General features: G+C 36.3%; 1 protein-coding gene across 3 annotated transcripts in view; it reads right to left on the reverse strand.

Moving 5' to 3' along the window:
- The window catches only part of SCAF8 (SR-related CTD associated factor 8), a 153,882-nt gene that overhangs the window by 121,370 nt on the left and 14,562 nt on the right, over positions 1–17,950 (reverse strand). For all 3 annotated transcript variants that reach the window (XM_039568858.1, XM_039568857.1, XM_039568856.1), the window contains exons 2-6: positions 11,166–11,249; positions 9,624–9,668; positions 5,901–6,062; positions 2,971–3,127; positions 1,678–1,808 (exon numbers count right to left, since the gene is read on the reverse strand). In XM_039568858.1, the coding sequence (XP_039424792.1) occupies positions 1,678–1,808; positions 2,971–3,127; positions 5,901–6,062; positions 9,624–9,668; positions 11,166–11,249 (579 nt within the window). The remainder of the gene's footprint in view (positions 1–1,677; positions 1,809–2,970; positions 3,128–5,900; positions 6,063–9,623; positions 9,669–11,165; positions 11,250–17,950) is intronic.

Consider the following 17,950-nt stretch of genomic DNA (forward strand, 5'->3'; position numbering starts at 1 on the left):
ACAGCAGAGCCTCTGAAAAGGCTTCAATTGTTGTTCTACCTCAGCAAGAGCTTTCACTGATTGCTGCAATAGGTAAAGCTGAAGAGTTCCCCCACACCTCCCCACTTGGCTGATACAGCTGGTCCACCTTGTGCATTGCTCTCAGTAGGAAGGAATCAAACTGAAGAAGCAGAGATGGAGGCTCTCAAGTGGAAGAATCCTGGATGGGCACCATTCTTGCTGTTTTCACATTCTTGTTGGTCACATCTTTCTTAGTCTGCCCTCTCCTGTGTCTGGACTCTCAATTTACCTGCACGCATTCTCACCAATAAAACACAATTGTAGGATTAAATCAAGGTCTGTGGAGCTGGGGAGCCAGGGAGAGGCTGTGGCAGATGGAGTGGTTTGGAGAACAAGAATAAAAGAGATAGACAGCATGTAAGCAAGTATCATAGTTCATCTACCAATCCTATGTACATATTTTTTGTGTACCCAGTCTGTCTCCACACTTCTGCTTAAGACTATTTTCAGCTAAATATCCAAATGTTATTTCTTCGTGATCTGCTGTCTTTAAAACGGTAATTGCTTTGTCATCTTCACTTTTTTCTCTTGCTTCATTTTCTTTTTTTGTATTCTCTAAGCAACAAACTTTGAATTACCTCACTGACTTTCCATGCATTTACCATTCTCACTTCATATCTTTTCCTTGTTTAAGAGCAAGCCCACTATTTTTCCTCCATATTTCACAAAGTATCCCACAAACTCACTTTCCTTTGCTTTTCAGTTTCTTCCAGTGTAATCAGATGAAAGTATTCCCTCCACTTCATTTATGAACAATTACAGATAACTCTGGTTAGCTAAATAGTGTAAAACATTCTCACTAAGTAAAGTTCTTACTGCCAGCACCAGAACTTTCACTGGCCACTGCTTCTCATTCATATGTGTGTATTTTTGTTTAGTATGCCAGCAGGTAAAACAACCTCAGTCCAAATAAAAAGCGTAATGCCAAAGTTATGCAGGTGCCATAGTTCTAGCACAGATTGAAAAATTATGATCTACATTTTTACAGAAAGACAATTGTGTGTGACTGAGTTAAGAGGACAAGCGGTTCTTGTGATGCTGAACATCAAGACACTTTTTTGGAGTTGAGCATTTAAAAACTGAAGAACATAGTAACTTCCAAGTTCTTATTTTTGAATGCTGCAAAATGAAACCTATGTTTAGCTGATGGAAAGATAAAAAATTGAATCAACACACAGTACAATTCCTGAAAAAGTTTGCTCCCATCCTGTAATTCTGTACAATGTTTAGCTCCTCTTCAGGCTTCCAAAAGAAAAATGTGCTTTAACTTGCATTCTATTTTATATCTGTATCCATGAAATATTATTGTTGCTCTTGACTTAGTCATCTGCAATAGATCCATACTTGTCATCGATATAGACATGTATTACAGACCATCTTATCTGAAACCACCTGAGACACTTTTAAGGAACAAACAGGGTTGGCTACAAAAGGTAACATGGAGTTTTAACTAACCTGGAACTTACTCGTGATGAACAGCCTCATTGGACAGTTAACATGGATACTGGACACAAATCTAAGAGATACTCCTGAAAGCATTCCTTACCTGTACCTTAAAGACACAAAGTATCAGACAGTCTACAGTGTCTACAGTGTAACTGTCTACAAAATAGTTACCTGCTGGCCTTGAGGACTCTGTAAAATCTGTGCAACAGCAGCAAGGGTGTCTGTGTTAGCAATCTGGGATACCCAAGGATCAGGTAAACTCTGCGCCACATTGGCTGGGGTAACTGGAGTCACAGGTGTACCTAAAAAAGAGAAAAACCAATATGCCAAAATATTTTAACATAGAAATTTAAAAATAGTGTTAGAGAAGAAAAAAGCCTGCTGTTATTAAATACTGAGAAAGCACATCAATTGAAACTATTTTTCTGACATACACAGAGAGCACACAGAAATAACACAGACTCACATGAACATTCCTAAAGTAGCAGAATTACTTTGTATTAGTGTAGTTCACAGATCTTTTCATTATTGACCTATTGGGGCTACTAACGAAAACACTGATGAAGGCAAAATAAATAGGTTTCACACAGTATTCCAAAACATTCAGTGGAAACTACATATACCAAAAGATAATTGTTAGCAATCTACTCGTCTGCTAGTCTAAATCTCACTGGACTCGCACTTTATCCCCAGGAGGAGTCCTAAGGATTCAACTAAAAATTTCAACCTACATCAGCTGGATTCATGAGGACTGCTTGTTTTATTGCTTTTTCTCAAGAAAAACACTGAGACTAAATCAGCACTCTGATAATTAGTTTCATGCCATAATCCAGAAGAATCCTCTATACCTGCAAGTACTTTTGCATTTATAGCTCAGAAGTAGAGATACACCAATGAATGCTAAATATGACTAGACTACTGTTTTAAAAGTCAATTTGCATCAGAATCTAAGAACACGTTAGAGCAGACTTATGATTCCAACAATTTAATGAAGTCATACTAAATAAATAATACTGAGCTAGAAGATGCAGAAAAGGCACTCCAGGATCTGAAAATTTCACAAATTTGCTTTCCCACTGAAAACTAAGGTGAATGTGTCCATCCCATTGCTTTTCAGCATGGGATCAGCAAAAGGTGGGTTACAAAGGCAGGTGCCAGAAGCCATTCCTATCTGGCCAACTTCCCATATATCCCAACCTCGAAAGAAAAAATTTTGATGAAGTGACAAAGTTAAAAATCTATTTTCCTGCCATCTACCTACATAAGCAAGGCAGATGCTCAGTGTACAAAATGATTAAGTCCACATTTATCATAATGTTTTCCTGTTTCCCTGATCTTGATGATATCTGTAATATACTTCTTTCTAGCACTCAAGTGAGATACTTCAGCATGTTAACAGGCAACATACCAAAGCTGACAGAAGTGTTTTGATTCAAATTATGACTTCCATCTGGTTTTGTTTACCTGGCGTATTGTTGCTCATAGCAGCTGTAGTGCTGGGCAAGACAGGGGTCACAACGGGAGGAGGAATTCCTGCTGCCATATCCAAGAGAGGCTGAATAATTTCACTCTTGAACACATTATTCTTCTGCCATAAATTTAGCACTCTAACAATTTTACTCTAAAATGAAGAAAAGACAACAAAAGACCTGAGTCATGCTTATTTTTCTTGTTATTATTGATTATGGAATTCTTAGCTAGCAATGTTAATCTGTCTAGACTGAAGGACCTTCAGATTTGCAGAGAGCGAGGACAGTTATACTGGATCACACCAAAGATGTCAGAACTATCAATCTGAGACTGACCCTAGGCAACAGCAAGGAGCTACTACACACAGGTAACAATGTTCTCTCAACCAAAAACATGCCTCTACTCTTGGAAGATGACATGGAAGGAAAATTATTTTAAGGAAGCATTTTAAAACATGGCTAGTAATTAAAATAATGAATTACTAGTCTCCTAATTTTTTATAGTTAACATATATAAATGTGATTCTATTCTGCCTATGAATCAAAATCATTTATGTGCACTGAAAAATGGGCATATACCAATAAGACTGCTAAATATTTTTATTGGAAAAGCAGCTTAATATTTTGCAAGCTCATTTCTATTCTCATTTCCTCATGAAGTGAGGAACTTAGAAGTTTAAACTGGAACACAACTACCTGCCTATTGAAAATACATAGTAATATTAAAAAATGTGGATCGTGGGGAAGGGAAAAAAAAAAAATCAGAATTAAGGCTTCACATAATTCCATTAGCTGTAACTCATTGTTCAGCTTACATTTTTATTTTATTTTTTTCTATTTCAATAGAAGCATTCTATTACATCATAAACAGATCACCATTTTGATTTGCTTCCAGACTTTTTTTTTAATAAGCTTCACTTCCACCAAAAGGAAAGATTTTGCTTTATTTTGGGGAAAAAAGTGAGTTGTATTACAAACAGCAAGAAATTCTTCATAGGATCTGGTGTTTGCTTTCACAAAGATGGTTTAATTACTTGAATTCTATAAAACAAGAACATGAAGTACTTAGCCACAGTGCTCAAAACAAAGAAACAGAAGTCTGTTTGCCCAGAACTACAAGAGGATATTTAATAGAGAGAAGTGCTGAACTTTCACTGCATGGAAAATGCAATTTAGAGTTCCCTTAAAGAAATCTCTGATGGCTTCCACTCAGAATTCCGGTATCCGAGCCTTTCTTCTTTGAAAGGCTGTTTAATAAGCAGTCCTTGACAAGTCCACCAGAGGCTCTAACTTCCCTCATTTCTCCAGAACAGAAATGTAAAACTGTTCCTGTGGCTCAGTATCTACCTGCACCTTGCACTTTCTCTGCGCCAGACAGAGGAATCAGTGACGTGTTTTTGTTGTTACCTTAAATGAAATGTTACTGCATTTCTGCTTGATTCAAAAACAAATTCCAAGTTTGCTCATATAAAGATAACTGCTGTGTTTCTCCATTATGTCTTTCAATCAGATTAAACACCAAAATGTTACCAACCAGGTATATATCTTGGTCTCTGACAGCACAGTTTTTTGCCGGGCAATGTATAGGATAATTACTTTCACAGCACAAAGACCTTCATATTATATTGAACCCATATGCAGCACAGCAGCAAGACTTCCAATTGAAAAATACATTTTACGCTGAGGTGAAAAATATCCTAGAAGTGAACCTGACAGGTCTTTTGTGGAGACCCTCAATAGACTGTTTTACTATCTCTCTTCACATCAAACACCTCTAATGCAATAAATTAATTGCCATGCATTGAAATATCACAGGACAAGTAGTGCTATTTCTTAGCCTACAATAAATTTACTATGTATTTTTTAAAACCAGACCCAAACTGAGTACTTGCGTCCATCCTTGTTCCAATCTCTCCTTCTTCAATACATCAAGCTATTTCTGTATTAGTATACTTCCCAAAGTAGCAAGCTAAATGAGTTTACAAAACACACTAATACTGCTAAAGGAATACAACTAAATGAATACAAATGTAAGTTTAAAAGTTGTGCCTATTTATTAAAAAAAACAGTAAAAAGCTGTGGAATTGAAGCAGCACAAGTTAATCACACAGTTAACCTAAAACCAGACTGGAAAAATGTCATTTAACTTAAATAACCTGTTCAGCAACACCTCAGAACTCAGTTGCAGAGAGAAGACAGACATCCTTAGCCAAGTTTATCCAACCAAAAAATGCAGCTCCTGACATTTTCCTGCAGAGGTCCTAACTACTCTAAAAAGGCAGGAATCCTAGGATAACACAATGACTGAACTTGCCTTAATCACCTTCCATGGATGCCTTGGGTTTTCAGGTCTCTGGTTGAAAAAAACCGCTGTAGGAAGGCATGTAACTATTCAAAATATAATTATTCTCTTCCTGTAGCATCCTGTCTCACTTACTACTTTACTTAATGACTCTATCACACAAATTTCTGTGAAGACAAAGCCCTTAGCATTCCCCACCTTTTCATAGTTATTCAATGAGAAGAAACACTACCAATTTTACAACCAAGGACAAATATGAAGGAAGTTAAACTGCCTGCACTCTGCTATTTCCAGCCAATCTTTTAGAAACAGGATTTGGTAGCTATCTCAACTACTGCCATCCAAGGGAACAGCTGAACTATTGAGTCAAACTATTCAAGTTAAATCTTATTTAGCTGCTGGATGATCATAGAATCATAGGGAAGATCACTTTCTCAAAACTCTAATCTATGGAATGTATCTTTCCAATCCCTACACTAAGACAAGCAGCATTAAGAAATACATATACAGGGCAAGTTTATAAGTAGGTCCCCTCCAGCAAGTAGAAAGAGATCAAAATCTTTACTCTTTATAGATGATATGCTAAAGATTGTTTTAAGTAGAAAGATCTGTAAGTGGTTTACCTTGTCATCACCAGGACAACGGTACAAGTTCTGGAACGTGCTGATGATGTTATTGCTGAACCTTGGCGCAAACACATCCTTTTCTTGTCCAAACTGATGCCGGGACTGTCTCACAATGGAGTCAATGACATACAGACCAGGCACCTTGTACTCTGGTTTGCACTATAAAGAATGGTAATTTAAAATGAGCATATGTGAAAAATAACCAAAATCATTAACAGCAGAGTAAATACGAACAATCCTCTCTAATTTTTAAATGGGTCCAACTACACTGAAATGTTCTCTTATTTAATAAATTGTCCTGGAAAATGAAACCTTCTCAAAAACATCTAACATTTAAACATCTAATGCTTAAATTATCACACCTGCATGCATTCCACAGGCATGTAAATGGTGTAAAATCAATTTCTTACTGCCAAAAAATTAACTATTTAAAATCTACCCATTAAAAAAATTAACACACAAACCACATACCCTTTTAAAATGCACACTCTATTTTCAGAGTACTGCATAAATAGTAATAGTACACTTAATGTACTTAATAGTACATTTGGACTAGCTGTAAATGTAATTCAAGATATTTTTTGTCCTTCTTTAGCATCAAAGTAAACATTAAAGTTAAAATTTGTTTATTTTATTTTTTATTGTTGTAATTAGGGTGTTGTATATCCTGCCCTGCAGAAGAAAAACATATTTATGGGGACATCTGTTTGGTTGAGAATATACCAATGATACTTATTTTAGAACTCTGGAAAACTTGCATAATTTGCAAACAGCATGATATATAAGGCATGTCTGCTAACTAAAATACTAACTAGTTATGTAATTTTACTTTTTTAACAACTAATGCTAAAATCTTTGTCTTCTAATTGCAAAGTAGTTACACCACATTACTGCAACCAGTTTTAAGACAGAACGAATAGTGGTCCAAAAATAGAATGAAGTCACCATCAGAATACATTATGTTATGGATTCACTTAATAAATATTGGGTGTACACAGTTATCACACACGGTACTGTGGAAAACATGGGAAATGACACCCTTTTCCTCTCTATAAACAAATTATGCAACACACTAAGTTAATAATCTTTAATAAAGTGCCAAACACTTCAGAATATTAATTTTACTATGCCCTGGATACAAATGTTCTGTTTTGAAAAGTGTTGATTTGCTAACACTTGCAACCTTGAGAAAGCACTTCTTTAGTTTCTAAACACGGTTCAGTGTAATTAGGTATGGCATTCTTTATTTTTAAAAATGTGTGTGGAATACATGTGCATCATTAAGCTTAAATTGGATATAATATGCTGTCTTCAGAAAATCACTTCAACGTATTGTAGCTTCTGAAATTTAATTTAAATTATTAAAAAGGAGTATTCTTCATATGGAACAGACAGCTATACAACTTTTCACAATATTCAAATTAATAAAGCTCACAGATATTCAAAAAAACTCAGGAAATATATTAGGTGAAGTATTTTAAAACATGGCACATAAAGAAAGCAAAATATGATAATTAGTGTAATAATATAGATTATATGAAAAAGGCAATAAAATACGATTAAAAATTAAATAAAAATTAACACTGGGGCTTTGAACCTGCATATGCCTAATCTTAGACGGGACAGCTTTTACACACAAATATTTACTTATTTTCTGAGTGAGTAATCAATAAGGTAATTTGATTACTCAAAGAAATTAAGTCTGGCTCTCCAATGGAATCACCTCACATATATGAAACGTGATCATTTGACCCCCTAAAGTGATCTTCTGCCAGAGAATAAAACAGTCAACCAAAGTAACAATAGACCAATGAGTTAAGTGTCACAAAATGAAGAATGCCATGGGCAATTATTTCATCTGAAGTTTCAGTAACCTCATGAAATTAGGAAAGAAAATACTGGAGCTGTAAAGGATGAAGAGCAAACTAATTGAGATGGCATTGACATCACTCTGGTCAGGTCTACAGCAGATTTTAATGAAAGATTCAGTCATCTTGAGCTTTAACTTGAAGTGACTGCTTTCAGAAAAATACTCAATTGTTCTCCAAACATACAATTTAAGTCCTTTAATATCAAATACCTAGCTATCATCTGCTTATCTCTCAGTCTACTAAAGCAAGAAGTTATTATTTAAAATTATTAATAAGTTGTACATTTCACTAAATTGTTCATTAAATAATTTAAAAACCCTCATCAAGACCACCAAAGGGAATCATCTAATCCAGAGTGATCCTTAAGAAGGATATCAATAAGAATATACCTCTGCCTTCTCTAACCAGCAATGAACAGTGCAGAATTTCCTCATCGAGCAGTACTGGACACTGAAGGGCATATGTGGAAAAGATAACTCGATAGTTTTGGTAGCTTGTGGAAGGGTCATGAACAACCAGTCCCATTCCTGACAAACTGCCATTCTTCCATGCAGAGGATAAAACTTCTCTTGTGCCTATGAATACTGAACTGCCAATCACAGCCACTGCAACTAAAACGCAGTTTGGAACTCAGACAGTTCTGAACTAATTTCAGGATGTGAAACTGCAAAGTGCTACTTGTCAGAGATGGATAGGATGTATACCGGCTCTCCTACTCCTGTGTTCACCTGTAGCATTGAGCAGGGACCAGAGGATAGTGATCCCTTTCTCAGAGATGGAAGAAGTCAGAGTCAAGGCCACAAAAGACAACTACTTGATGACAAACTAGCAGTGTTCATGAAGTATACTACTAGTTTTTACTACTGCTTGAAACATACATGACTCTTTTTTTCACATAGGACTGATGTATGAGTACCTAAATAATTCATTCAAAAATACTTCTGAGACACCAGGCTGAAGCTGAAAGCCGTTTACACTGTCTAGCCACTGGCAAAAGGCACTGCAGAGTACACTGAGCACCAAGGAATAAAAGTCAATGAGCAAGACAGCTTACTAACACAGGGCAATCCAGACTGCTTTGTAAAAAGGATAACAGAAAGAAAATTGCATCCAACATTGCAACATTAACAGCCTAACTTTTCTGGCTAGTTTTTCAAAACTAAAATGCAATTTAATAATAATTTACTGCTATTTACAAAGAGAGAAGAAATTCAGTACCAAAATAACCAACTGAACAATCAGGTACAACACAGATAAGCAGGGAAGACTCACAAATTTGAATCCATGCATTTCCAACTGGAAGCAAAATGTAGTTTTACCCAAGAATAATTAACTGTTGCAAGAAAAGAAAGTGCTATAAATTTCTTTGCTATTCAGAATCTTTAAATTAATATTACCATCTTCCCAAAAAGTAATTCTAGCCTAGCCAAAGAAATACTTTTTGTTTTAATTTACTTGCTAGAACCATCAACTGAAATACTGCATCTCCTGCTACAAAAAAATGAGGCTGAAGGTCATCTTCCCTTCAGCTTTAAAATCAATAGGAAAACCTGGCATAAAAGCAAAAGCAACTGTCACTAGCCAAACTGCCAATTGTTTTGCTGTTAGCTGTTCACTAACAGTCTCTTTTAACATTAAACAAATACATACAGAAGCAGTCTTAAAACAGTATCAACAGTGACTCAGACCAAAGAACAAAATGAGAACAAAGTATTTGTCATTCTGCATGGGTTATGATCTGCTGCTGATTACTAGCAGAAATTGAATGTGACTAAAAATGGAAATAAACTAATATGTGCTAAAAATATTAATCCATATGTGTACCCAACCCCCCACTTGACTGACTTACCTTTTGAATGAATTTCTCAACACTCTGTACAACATGCTTGTAGAACTGAAAAATAAAATAGTACTTCAATAGAGGAGAAAATCTGAAGATGTGTATACTTGTTCAAGTATGTTGATACATTGATAGCAAAACCAAAAGCAGAAACTTTGGATCATTAAACAGCAATCCAATATCTACAGCTAAACATGCAATCTTCCTTAAAACACTTAACAACATATAATATCAGTGTTTCTTCTTTTTCTTGAAGGTTTTTTACACTGGATGTTTTGAGTAGCATACTTACTTATTGAGAACTAGGGGAGTAATATAATTGTTCCACCAAAACACATGGTTATTTCACTGTGCACTTCTGAAGATATTCACCTAATTTTACTAAACATGTGACTTCTCTGCCTTTCATTAATTAATAACATCTACTGAATACTTTTTCTTTAAAGTTGGCCTGTCCTTTGTGGAATTGTTTTTTAAATCTCACATATAATCACAATAGCTCTAAATCATGACAGTAACTGAGATAACCACTCTACACAATTAAATGTTGTTATTGAAATGATAGGAGTGGAAGTAGGATTTCCAAGCTGAGTACATGATAAAACATTTTGGTATCATTTAACTGCTTAATTAACAGAACCATATATTATGATTTATTACTTGTTTAAGTTCAATACAAGTTTTCAGCGTTTTCATTATACAGCAACACACAGGCTTTAACTTACACAGACATACTTAAGAAAGCCACTGAATTTCACTCTTGAGTCATCAAATTGCTCTTTCCCACTTACACAAAACAACAATATAGGCATATGAAAATATATCTGCATTGTCAGCAAAGGAATGTAGATAGGAAGAGCATAAGTTTGGTCTGTCCTCTTTTCTACCTCTCCTGCTCTCACTGAGTTTCCATTTGTTTTAATGCTTAACACTAGTGACATACTTGTTTCCCTCACCCTTTTTCAGTGACTTTTTCTGCTGTGCCATTGTTGTTTGGCAATTAGTTTTACTTTGTGGCAGGAATAATCTTTAATAAGTGCACTAAGACTAGAACTTAAAAACAATTTGTATCCAAGCAACATGAAAACTGAAATCTATGAACAATATCCATGAAAAGCTATGTGAGGAATTTAGAAAAATGAACAGTTGTATTGATCTGAAGGCATGCATAAATTTTGGGGAGGGAGGAAGGGAGAGAGGGCAGAAGGACGGGTGAATTGTAGTTTTCTATTTATTCATCTGTTAACAGGCATGTCAGTGTCTCCTTTTTAAACTGAGGAAAAAACCCTGTCTTTCAGATCTGATAGAAGAGTCAAACTGGCATAATTCTTTCTCACATATGACAACCAGCAAATGAAAGTCACACAACAAATTAAGCCTTCTGCTGCATTCCTGAAAATCCCCTATCACATTTGATTATAACTTGGAAATTGTAAACACAACAAGGAAGGTGGAAAGTTCTGAAGCAAATCCTCTAGACTATTCCACAAAATTATTTTGACATATATGAGAAATGTAAAAGAGGTCAAAATAAGTTAACTGATTTCTTACCTTTATAGCCTTGATTGCTGCCTTGGTGATCTGTGTCATTTTAGCTTTAGAAATGGGTGGCTTATAATCATTTAGCGAGTACAACTGCCAAAAAAAAAGAAAAAAAAAGTAATCAGAAATATAATCTGCAGTTGTAAGCAGAACACATTATTTTTCCACAAGAAAATACCATTTTTAATTTTCACTGGATTTTATGTATTAAGCAAGAAAAGGCATTCCCATTTAAGAAAAAAATTTTAAAAACCTCAATAACATATAATGTAATATCCAAAATTCTTAAAAGAGAGCAGTTTTTTCTTTGCAATGGTCCCTATATAAACACCTAGCTTTACTAGCACTAAATACTGGAGGCACTTCAGGTGAAGTTACAAAATAAATACATACAACATACAAATACGGTAGCTCTTACTAAGTTTCCCAGAGCAAAGACATTAATATACTTGAATACCTTTATGGAAGCATAACAAAATCTTAACTTAGTATATTCATCATCATACGCCTGCTGAATCAAGTCTTTTCATTTTCCACTAAACAAACAAACAACAACAAAATGTGAGCACAAGCATGTAGCAATTTTGTCACTGAAAACAGCTTGGTAATATATCAGAAGTATTAGAAATACTTAAGCAAAAATCCAGCTGTGTTCTCAATTTCAAACACAGCTTCTTAACTTCACTAATATCTAACCAGCACACCAACCACAGCACACAGGTAGTGAAGTTTTGCACCAATGTTCTCCCTGGACGCAGTATTAACTCCCTTCGTTTGGCTGGTACATACATCTCCCAGCAGAAGCAATCCAGCATGACAAGTATTCATCAGAAATTTGCTACACAGGGAAACTTTACAGTAACTTAATTCATAGCTATGACTGATGGGTAGTAATTAGAAACAACTTGTTCCCAAGGCTATTTACTTGTTGTAAAACTCTCCAATTATCCACAATATATGATTTTGAACAAAATGTTGCTCCTTTCTCCTTCAGCTCTAAGTGTTATAAGAGAAGGGACTGGCTGGTATTTGCTACTTTCAGACATAAAAAGACCAGACACAAAATGCCAAGCCAGATTCAAGGACATTCTTGACTTACATTTTATTTTTGTTTACAACATGTTTAGAAGCATGTTAGTTCAAAAATGGAGTTCTGATAAGGACCATCCATAAACAAAATTTTATTTCCTTCCTAGAACAGGAAGAATTGGAGTTCTTCCATAAAACACTAACTGAAACAGAAACAAAGCCAAAACCCCCTCTCCTCTCCCACATAGCCTGAGAAATGCAATATATTGAACCAAATTAATACCCATACAGATATTTACAATATCTTTAACTTCCTAATATTTGCTATATTTGTGGCAAACTGCTAGCTCAGAAAGCATAGTTCAGAATTGTTTATATTTAATAAAGCAAACTGTAAGAGTAAACAGGATCACACAGTGGAAAGGATTAGACAATCTTAAATATAGGTCATGTTCCCCCAGTTGCTTATAATAATTTATCACTGATGATAACAAGTAGATATTCTTTCTTCATATTTGAGTTTCCAAGAGACAAGGATTTGTTCTCCTTCCAAACATGAGGCGCTCTTTTTTTTATACTTTCCTGTCAAAACTGGTTTTAACCAAAACTTCCTATAGCTGTCAAAACACAAAGTGAAAAAAATTGGTTTGTCCATGCATAAGTGTCTGTCTTCTCAGCTTGAAAGGATTCCCATTACAACTGTAAAATTACAACCAGTTAACAGCTAGACATCCACTCTTAAAACAACTGTTACTACTTCTCACTAATGCTAATAGTTGTTGCAAAATATTCTGAATTATTTCTGTGCTGCTCACACAACAAAAACCAATACATTTCTAAAATGTAGATATATGAATGCTCTTCACCACCATGAGGGAAAGGGAGAAAAGAGGCAAAACCCCAAGAGTCTCAAACCAGCTTCTTCTCTGTTTTATAGCTCACTGTTCAGCTTCCAGTTACTCACGGGTAATTACCAAAACGTAATCACTCATCCTGGCTACTGTTTGGCTGGATGTTGTGCAACTACAGCTAAACTACTTCTGGGAACACTACAGCACCAGAAACTTTTTGTTTATATACTGTTTCTTAGCAGAGCCAGTTTGGGCATTCCTGGTCAGCATTCTCAAGCCCGAAACACTAATTAGTAAAAGCAAAAACAATTACAGGTATGTGTGTGACGTCAGCCTAGATTCAAGAAGCCACCTTGACAATCTAAAAGCAATCCCAGATGAGACTGGCACAGGAGCTCCTTCACCTACAACACACACAGCTGTAAGGAGGCAGAACCACTGACTCAGGTAGACAGTCACAGGGACCACAGCTGACCAGGCCATCAGCTTTGAAATAATCCAGGCTTTAATGGGGCAGTTCAAAGTATCAAGGAGGCCACTACACAGGACTGGGAAACAAGCAAGAGCTGCACACCACTGACACCTGAGACATCAGCTGTGTGCAGTCAGGTATCTTAACACCACTTATCAGGAATATGCCAAAAGCCAAAAGGATAGCATGGGCTGTTGCTAACATCCCGTTACTTTATTCCAGGTAGCAAAGAGGCAAATTCAGCATTAAAGACTGAACATCCAAGGGGGAAAGGTGGTGGTGGTAAGGAACCAATAAAAAGAGTAAAACTCAGCACTTCTGCAGAGAGAGGCTTTTTGGATAATGGATACACCTGTTACAGATTTTAACAGCTATTTAAAAAAACCCCACAGATCCCAAATTTAGTACCTGAAAGAAGCCAAGAAAAGAAAACACTCTTCTAAATTATTTTTCTTTAATTGTCTTCAAGAAGCTTTTCATTTACTGTAAAACATTTCATTTTGAAAGTTTATTCACTTGGAAAAACTGGTGATTGCCTTGACCCAGGTGCAGAAGGACCATGCAGTCAGCCTTGTTCAATACAGAGTTTGCATGGGCTCTTTCCTCAAGCCCGTCAGGCTCCTTCTGGATGCCATCCCTTCCCTCACACGTATCAAATGCACCTCAATACTGAGGTTGCATCCAATCCCACGGTTTTAAGTCATCAAAAAAGATATTACATAGTACCTATCCCAGTGTGGACCCCTGAGGGACATCACTTCATACTGGTCTCCATTTGGACACTGTAGCCATTAACTACAACTCTTTGGATGCTGACATCCAGCCAGCTCTTTATCCACCAAACAGTCCTTCCATCAAACCCATTTTCTCTACTGCTAGGCTGACCAGAGAAGCAAGACTTGGTTGCCTCCCTAGTAATGAAAGCTTCTAGTTTTGATCCAGCATAGATGGTTTAGGACACTTGGAATTTGAAGAATAAGGAGTTAGACATACATGTATTATTTTTTTAATTTGTGCTTATATCCTAGGTCAATTTTTCCTGTAAGCCCTTTTGTACAGATGTTTAGTTAAACCAGTTTGCTCTCATTAAATCCTGCTCTTAGTTTTGTAAGATGCTCACACTCATTTGCAGAAGGTAACTGCTTGCCCTCACATAAAACAAGCCTTTAAATAAACCAGAAGACAAAAAAGGCAACACAGCTAAATAGTAAAGTCAAGGAAACTCTCTGAAATAAAATTAAACACTTCAGAAGATCAGTAATAATATTCAAAGGGGATGGGAAGGAGTGGGAGTGACCATAAAATCTGGCTGGTAATGTACATGCAAAAGATGGTGCAATCAAGTTTGAGAAACAAACAAGAGAAACCATGAAAATCAGCACTTTTCAGGAGAGAGAAGGAATAGCAAATCTATTAAAGTGTTTCTCCAGGACAATCAGCACTTAGAGAAGGACTCATAGGAGATAAAGCCCTACAGCAAAAGAACGCCTCCCCCTCCTCCCCCCCTTTTTTTTTTAGCTCTACATACTAAGGAAAAATTGATTCCACACCAGAATCCTCCTGAAGTGTGTTTACAAGAAGGTAAATTTCCACATTGTGAAAAATAATGAAGTATTAGAACAGAATTGAAGAATGAAAAACTTGGTAGCAGCTGTGATTCATGAACTCTCATTTAAAACAGTCTCAATCTTACAGCTCTGAAAGACAGGAAAAGCAACATGAATTTCTGACAAGGGTTCAAGGGAAGAACTAGGAAACAATGGATCAGTTAGGTTAAATGTTTGTACCAAAAAAAATAGCACAAATTACTCGAAATAGAAGTATTAGTTGACACACAGAAAAGTCCATGCAGCTGCTCTAAGGAAAAGACACATCTCAGCATACTGTTCTTCTCTGAAAGACTCTATAAGCACAGTGAGACCACCTGGACTACCAAAACACATTTACCAAAGATCTCTCACAAAAGGCTCCACAGAAACCAAGCTGTCCTAAGCCAGCCCTTGCATAACAAAAACCCCAACCAATTACTCCTTAAATACAGCCAGCAAATAATTTGAATGAACAGTCATTTGGTGCATGGTAAAGGGAAGTCGCAAGAGAGCCCACTTTTGCCTCCACTGTCACCTATATTCTGGTTAGGACAAAGTCAAACTGTCAAAAGCTGAAGAGGAACATCAGCGACACTACCGAGTAATAATCAGGCAGACAAATTCAGCACAAGTACACACACAGTGGACACTGGCTTTGAAGCTGGCTATTGCCATCCAGCAAAGAGATCTGGTGATAGGTGAGAGATTGCATTGAAGGTATCAACTCAAAAGTAAACCAGAAAAATCTCAGTAGTAAATGCAGTAAATGGACGTTCAGACTCACATTATTTAGGTGATGATACTAACCTACAGGGCACTCTCGACTCTGTATCTCCAAGGCTGGCATGAAATCATTAGAGATAACTAAAACTGTGGAGAAGCTTTTAAGCGAAGAACAAAGGTTCTTCAGCAGGTGAACAGGATTACTAAGGGGAGGCATATGTCAATACAACCTCAGTAGTGAGGATCAATTGGGAAGGATGGGACCCGAGGAGCAAACCACATGAGATGAGCAGGGAACAAGCAAGAGTCAGGCTGGTGGATGTGGTTCCAGATTGCCCACTGTGGTTGTCCTTAGCCTGGAAGGCCAGCTCTGGCATGCCTTAGAGGGAACTGACTCACCCCTGAACTGTTACCATGAATTTGCTAAGTCTGTGCCCTGATACCATAATGAAACACACCCACTCTTTTAAATAACTGTATAAATTACAGTCAGTTATCTGTATGTTAGTATAAAATGTAGCTCTCCATATAAAAGATCTTATTCAAATGAAGCTTGAGCCTTATCACATCAGGCAGCTGCATTTTTTTTGCAGTAGTAATACAGTTCATTTCAGAGGGTCGAAAGTGAAACACTGTAATCTTCAAGTGTCAGATGAAACCAGGAGAAGTTTCAGAGGCTTTGAAACAGGTTAGTTCACATTTACAAGCTGGAAGAACAAAGAAAGGGAGCAGACAGAAACCTTTATGGAAACTTCAAATAAACATGCTTTAGAGCTGAGCTACCATATGATTCTGTGAATTATGAAGAAAATCTGTCATTTACTAGCCACTTGCTTCTTTTCTGAATAAAAATCAACTCACATGAAGCATTTGCTCAAAAAGACAAAAACTGATCAGTATCTTTAGATGTTTGATTACTATTGAAAGATATTTGACCACCGACTAAATCTGTTTTTTCTAGTTATCTTCCTAAGTTCCCTGTTGTAAAGATTTGCAAAGTGAAAGTATTTGCACCATTTCTTATGTGAAAACCCAGTAAGTAAAGACATTTGCTGTTGAAATCTGAGGCATTGCTGTGGAAAGCACCACAGTTTGTGGAGTCTCTTTAAAATGTACATTAAGAATTTCTCTCTAAACACTACACATCTATCACCTGCTGGTGATGTACGTACATAACAAAACCTAATTTAAAAACCACCTTAAAAGTTGATGGATCAATGTATTTTTCCTATTCGTTTAGTAACTGATTTTGACCAGAAAAAGAATATGCTTATCTCAATCAACCCAAAATTTATCTCCAATCTATCCTACTGTCTAGGGAGAAGAAACAGTCTGCTGATACTTGCCCAGAAAAGAGCACTGCTCCAGTGATCTATGTATTCACCCAAGAGACACTCTGACACAGACTCTCCTAAGCAGTCACCACAACACAAACACAACATCTGGGAGAATGCTGCTTCAGTTAAGATGTAGTGACTTGGAATAAACTGAAAGGTTAAACCTTGATTTAAAAAAACCCCAAAACATCAAAACTGCAAATATCCATTAAAAATTTATACTAAGCTTTTTTTTGTACTGTCCATTCTTGAACTATGGCACATTACTCAGACAATTAAAGGTGAGACATTCCCCTTCTAAATGTAGATGGCATTATCACACAAAGATAAGGAAGGAACAAAGACTAAAATTCTACAGAATGGGAAGGGGGGGACAACGGAGGACGAGGCCCCTGTTATGTGTTACACAATCAGTGACAAGTCACAAGGAGTCTGACTGTACTGGTAAGGTAAACCATTCTTAAAGTCTTAGCTCAGGTTTTGAAAAAACAAGTGTTAAATTATTAAGTTAGAAAGAGCATTAATGCATGATTCCCATATGACCTTTTGGGAATAAGTTTATTTTCCTCTGAGAGAAAAAGCATAGCCAAAGTAAAGAGAATACTTTCAAGTTACTGTAAAAAATGCCAGTGTTTTTTCCAAGTCAGCACACTTAATAGTAGCATACATTTGATTTCAATGCCAGCGAACATTTAATGATCTATCAGTTTATTCTAGAAAGCTGTGGACAAGACTCTATACTGCCTCAAGCATTCTAGATGACTGAACATGCTCAGCTCCAAATACATTGCCA

Source organism: Corvus cornix, chromosome 3 (genome assembly GCF_000738735.6).
Source record: "Corvus cornix cornix isolate S_Up_H32 chromosome 3, ASM73873v5, whole genome shotgun sequence".
In the NCBI taxonomy this organism is placed as follows: Eukaryota; Metazoa; Chordata; class Aves; order Passeriformes; family Corvidae; genus Corvus; species Corvus cornix.